Source organism: Astyanax mexicanus, chromosome 1, assembly GCF_023375975.1.
Source record: "Astyanax mexicanus isolate ESR-SI-001 chromosome 1, AstMex3_surface, whole genome shotgun sequence".
In the NCBI taxonomy this organism is placed as follows: Eukaryota; Metazoa; Chordata; class Actinopteri; order Characiformes; family Acestrorhamphidae; genus Astyanax; species Astyanax mexicanus.
This window is the reverse complement of record NC_064408.1, coordinates 49,813,232-49,818,536: the sequence shown is the minus strand read 5'-3', so window position 1 is coordinate 49,818,536 and position 5,305 is coordinate 49,813,232. Positions and strand designations below refer to the sequence as shown.

Here is a 5,305-nt window from a genome sequence, read left to right as displayed (position 1 = left end):
GTCAGGCTTAATCTTTGTGCAGGACAACAGTCTTTAGTGTGTCTGGGAATAAGTAGGCTAATAACTGTGTTTTTCAAAAAAGCAAACACCCAGCACACTGAGAGGTTGTTACCGGGCTGCATCAGGTGTTTGGGAATTAGATCAACTGTGGAGTTTGTGGCTTTCTATATTGTGTCTGGTAGGCAATTCTTTTGAAAAGAGCAAAAGGAAACGTTATCTACTATATACATCTGGTTCATACATAAGACAGTCTGTTTTTTACCCCTGTAGACTTTGTTGAAGCATGTATAAACCCAGCCTGTTTGTGTGAGGTAATGTCACTGTGACACTCTCTGAGACAAAGGGCGCCCAACCCCCCCTCTGATAGACACATCCTCCTGTTAACAGCATTAGCCTAGTTACTCTGGGCAAGCGGGACAAACCAAAGGCTATTTTCCATACTGTGAAGAGAATGGGAGCTTTGGATATAAGAACTAATAACTAAATATATATATTGGTTTGTGTTCATGTTGACAAAATTCCCAACAAAATAATAATAAAGCTGCTTTGCTCTTCCTCTCTCTTCCATTACGTAATCCTCCGGATGCGTAGCCCATATATGGAGAGGCTCGGGCTTCGTCCTTTGTGACGTGGTTTCGCTTGTAATCGCCGGTGTTCTGTCGAGTTGTGTTACCCATTAATTTGTGTTTCTAACTAACAGTGCGCATGCGCGGACCCACATTTTCTGAGTTATCATGTGTTTCTAAGGTAATTCTCTTTTATTTGGGTGCTTTAAATAATCACAGCCCCCTTGTCATTATTTGTGTGTTTTGAGTGTTACAAGTGTAACAAATGTGTAAATTGCAGTTAATAATATTAATAATAATAATAATAATAATAATAATAATAATAATAATAATAATAATAATAAAATAACAAAAGTAATCAAATGACAACGAAAAATACAAATATTATATCGAGAGATATTTCATTCTTTTATTTTTATATTTTTATTTTGCTGTACTTGTAACTTTGGGAAGGAGATTTATTAATTTCAGTTCTCTGTATGTCCTGTACATATTGTTGCTGTCCAATGAAAAAACAAGTATCTCCAAAACAGCAACTTCACAGGAGAGAGAAAAAACCTTTTAAACTTTCAGTTGAAGTCAATGTAAAAAGAGTTTATTTCAGGACATTTTGAAGTATTTCTATTGGTCCATTCATCAAGAAATTTTGGCACAATGTAAGGGAGATCTGTTCAAAGGTCTGTTCAAATTATGTAGTAATCTAAAAACCGACAAAAATGGAGATACTTGTTTTTCATTGGACAAGACGATATGCAGTACTGACATTAAAACTACTTGGATTTACTTGAGTAGGGTAGCACGATTTGACAAGATAGCATAACTCGCCGTAACAGCTCCGGAGCCCCGCCCCCGGAGTTGAGCAGAGTGGGAAAGTCCAGCCGTTTGGACTCTGTGGAAATAAAGAAACGAGAAAGAATAAGCTCTCTTTAGTCTCTTCGGTTTAAAGAGTTGTGTAGCGAGCTAGACTAGGCTGGGTGCGGTTTGTTAGTTTGTTAGCTAGTTAAACCGCTGCTGCTGAGAGTGAAGCTTAACTTATTTAGTTGGAAAACTCTCTCTGGACTCAGCTTCATTCTGAGACTTTAACTGACACTAACCTGCCTTCTGCTGTTCTGACAGCCAGAGCTGAGCCCTAGTTCTCTCAGCTGTTCGTTTTTTACCGCAGTTTAAAGTCAGAGTAAAGGAGTAAATGTTTAGTGGTTTAGTGTTTTTTTCTGCTCCGGGTTGTTTTCCTTTGTTCCGCGGCGGTGGGAGGGGCAGGACTACAGCCGGAACTTGCGATGCTTCTGCGCCATTTCGGTGAAGTCAGCTCGAGCTGCGCCATATCTCTCGACCTAAACTTTTTCAGCTCGTCTTTCTGAGCGATTTCAGCATCTGAAACGACTGAATTCAGGTTAAAGCGGACTTGTTTTCGGCCGTATTTTCTGTTTTCGAGTAGAAGAGCCCGCGAGGCGGAGACTCGAGCGAGTAAAGCGAGTTTTTTTCCGCTGTTAGCTCGCAGGCTAACACTATAGCTGTAGTTAGTTAGCTTGCCCGCGCCTAATCCTCAGCTCGGCTCGGTCCTGTGTCTGTTTATTCACCGTCCATGTATCCACCTCTACCGCCCTGCGGCGGGTTTGAAATCATGCTGGGAGAAACACTCGTGCATCGAATCGAGTCAAGCCTGGACGACGTGGAAAACAACAAGCCGCAGTTAACGACGACCACAGCGGCCACCACCTCCTCCTCCGCCCGCTCCAACCTCAACGCCTCCAGGAGAGCGCTGCTCAAGAAGGGCGCTCGCCGAGTCCGCACAGCCACCAGCCTGCAGGGCAAACACGGCCAGAGCGGCCAGGGGCAGCAGCAGCTCCACCACCACCATCAGAGACAGCAGCAGGCGGCTCTGATCCGCAACAACAACCACCACCATCAGGCGCGCCTGGCGGACATCATCAACAACAATAACACCAACACCACCAGCAGCAGCAGCTCCTCCAGAACCGCGGCTCCAGCAGCCGAGCTGCCAGCCAGCAGAACCGCGGGGAACGCGGTCACACACCTAAAACCTGCAGCCAAAAAGGAGGTAAATATAAGAGCCTACTTGTTTTGAATGTCTGTGGTCTGTCCTGATATTCAGAACAGCTCTAAATCGCGATTTCCCTGCATGTTTTTCGTGCTCTAACCAGCTATACAGAGGGAGAGGTGGATGAAGGTCAACAACACCAACAAAATAATGACAGCTCGAGTTGTTTTGGTCTCTATTAAAACGAACCAAATCTTATATAAATGTTTGTTTATTATATCTACTTTTGGACTAGTGTACAAGATTTGGACTTCGCTACAACACTGGGTACTGGGGATGTTGTGCTAATTGTCTGATCTGTAACTAATTTTCTTAAATGCACTTTTCTTAATGTAAGTTACACTGTTGACAGTATAAATAAGTTCTTTTGAGGAGTTTTTAAGTGTTCTTCAGTTTGACTGGAGAAATTCTGGGGAAACCTTTAAGGAAGATTAATGTGTTTTAGGGAACATCTATCTTCTAAAAACATTTTTCTCAAAGCACCTCGAAAACACCTTAAATGTAGCCTAAGAATCGTATAGTTTTAACAGTGTTTTACTTTTTTATTTTTCAATTTGTGCTAAACATACATATTAGATAGCTACGTCGTAAGCTATCTTTACGTCGTCGTAAAGAAAAAAATGGTTCACTTCTTTGGACCACTTGGTAAAGCTGTGAAGCCTCGCCTTTAAACATACCAGACAGACAGCCTTTACCTAACAACTGTTTACCACAGCATCTGCTCTATGCACGGTATGTCTGCCAGCAGCGTTGTTCTTTCTATTGAACCTGATCCTGCAACCAATCTCCGAGCCAAACACGGAAGGAAGAGAGGGGTAGAGGCACGGCAGAGGGCGGTGCATTAGGGCATACGTGCTGTTCGAGCAGTTGTTTATGAAAGCGAGGACAAATGCAGTTCCTGTGTGTTTTTGTGTTTTTTTTTTAAGTGGCATTGATCCACCTTTGAGTGAAAATGCCTGGCAAATTTTCTTGATCTTATACTAATGTTGCCTCCTTTTTTTTGTTAGCTGCTGAAATCGAAAACAGGAAGAGCTGAGAGAGGAAACCAGCCAAACGGGCAGTCCATCCACAGCCTGAGCAAGCATGAGCAGTCCGCTCCTAACCTGATTGTACGCAGTCAGAAGAGCAGGCTCAGCAACACACCTGGAATCATAACACTTGCAAGAAAATGTGACAGCAACAACAAGCAGAGCCCCCCTGTGTTATTGCTCTCCAGCCACAGGGACGAGAAGAGGCCTTTAAGCTCAGCAGATGGCGGCAGGAACGCCAACCTGTGTCCACCTCTACCTTCACCCGAGGAGAACCTCAAAGATGGTGAGAAGACGTACGCAGGGGCCAAGTTCAGCGAGCCACCCTCGCCGAGCGTGCTGCCCAAACCACCCAGCCACTGGGTGGGCGAGAACAACCCCAAACATTCCGTCAGCAGCAGAGAGCAGATGTCCGTGCATTTGAAGACCCTGCTGAAGGTCCAAGCCGAGCCATGACCCCACATTCGGCAAACATATCGTCCAAATTTGGATTCTCAGTGGACGCCCAAACACCTTAATAGTCACAAATTGGCATTGGACAATCGAGCATAAAGACTGGAAACGTTATTTGTTGCAACAGAAAGTATTGAGTTTGGACTGCGATTTACAAAAAGAAGAAAGATTAGAGTTCTGCGTTTGTTTTAAGAAAGTGGCCTTGTGTTAAATGGGTTTTTTTCCTTTTTAAACAAAACTTGTGTAAATGTAAATACTGTAAGACATGTAATATATGTGTATATTTTTGATGTTCATTTTAACAAAAGAGTAAATCTAGTTTTGTTACTGAGGCTTATGAGTCACATGATGACTGCATTCATCATGGTATATCATGATGTGGTATGCTCTTTTAAAGTGTACTGATAAGCTACAGGAGCCAATTTTGGGGCACATTGCATGTAAGAAGTTTGCTTACAATTTTGCACAAGACTGAAAAAAACAACACGGGTCCCTTTAAGGTGTGAGAATTAATTGAGAGTGTGGCGCTGTAAGGTTCTGTGAACCCGTCCACACGTCCTGTGGCTGCTATGGCTGAATGCACTGCATAGAGAGCCTGCATCATGGACTGTCTTGGAAAGGGGGCTCAACAGACAACAGAGAGAAAGAGTGTAAGTCTAAATGGAAGGACTTTGGTCTCGTATGAGGAGCACTGCCGACAACCGAAGCAAAACAGAGAAATAACCAACAGCATTTCCAAAAACCTATGGATTCTTGTTCCGCTCTGCAAGCACTGATCCTTTAGATTAACTTTTTGTTTTCTTTGTATTAATTCCTTTTCTGTAGCATTAACAGCCTTGCTCCTGGTTTATTGAATGTTGTATTTGTCATACTGGGGAGAAAGAAGTTTACTGTGAGAGAGAAGGATTATATGTTGTGAGGTGTTTACTTGTGTTTGGAGAAAGCCAGGCAGCTACCAGCATCCTTTCCTTCTTTTGACTAAATTTTCACACGACTTTACTTTTTTTTTTTTTTTTTATAACCGTCTGAAACCCAACACATTTTGTTGCAACAAAAAAAATGTTTTCAATCTTTTGACCACAGTCTGTTTTAAAAGAAAACAAACAATGCATTCCCCTTTATCTGATTGGAAAGAGAAACGTTATGAACGTTTTTATTGAAAAATATATATTGAAATAAAGAATTGGCTATCCCCTTTA

At 42.5% G+C, this 5,305-nt stretch overlaps 1 protein-coding gene across 1 annotated transcript; it reads left to right on the top strand.

Annotated features, from left to right (window-relative positions):
* The first annotated feature begins 1,430 nt into the window (after positions 1-1,430).
* Positions 1,431-5,305, top strand: pnrc1 (proline-rich nuclear receptor coactivator 1). Its single transcript, XM_007255210.4, has 2 exons — positions 1,431-2,625; positions 3,633-5,305. The coding sequence occupies exons 1-2, from the start codon at positions 2,149-2,151 to the stop codon at positions 4,107-4,109; spliced, it is 954 nt and encodes a 317-aa protein (XP_007255272.3). The 5' UTR covers positions 1,431-2,148; the 3' UTR covers positions 4,110-5,305.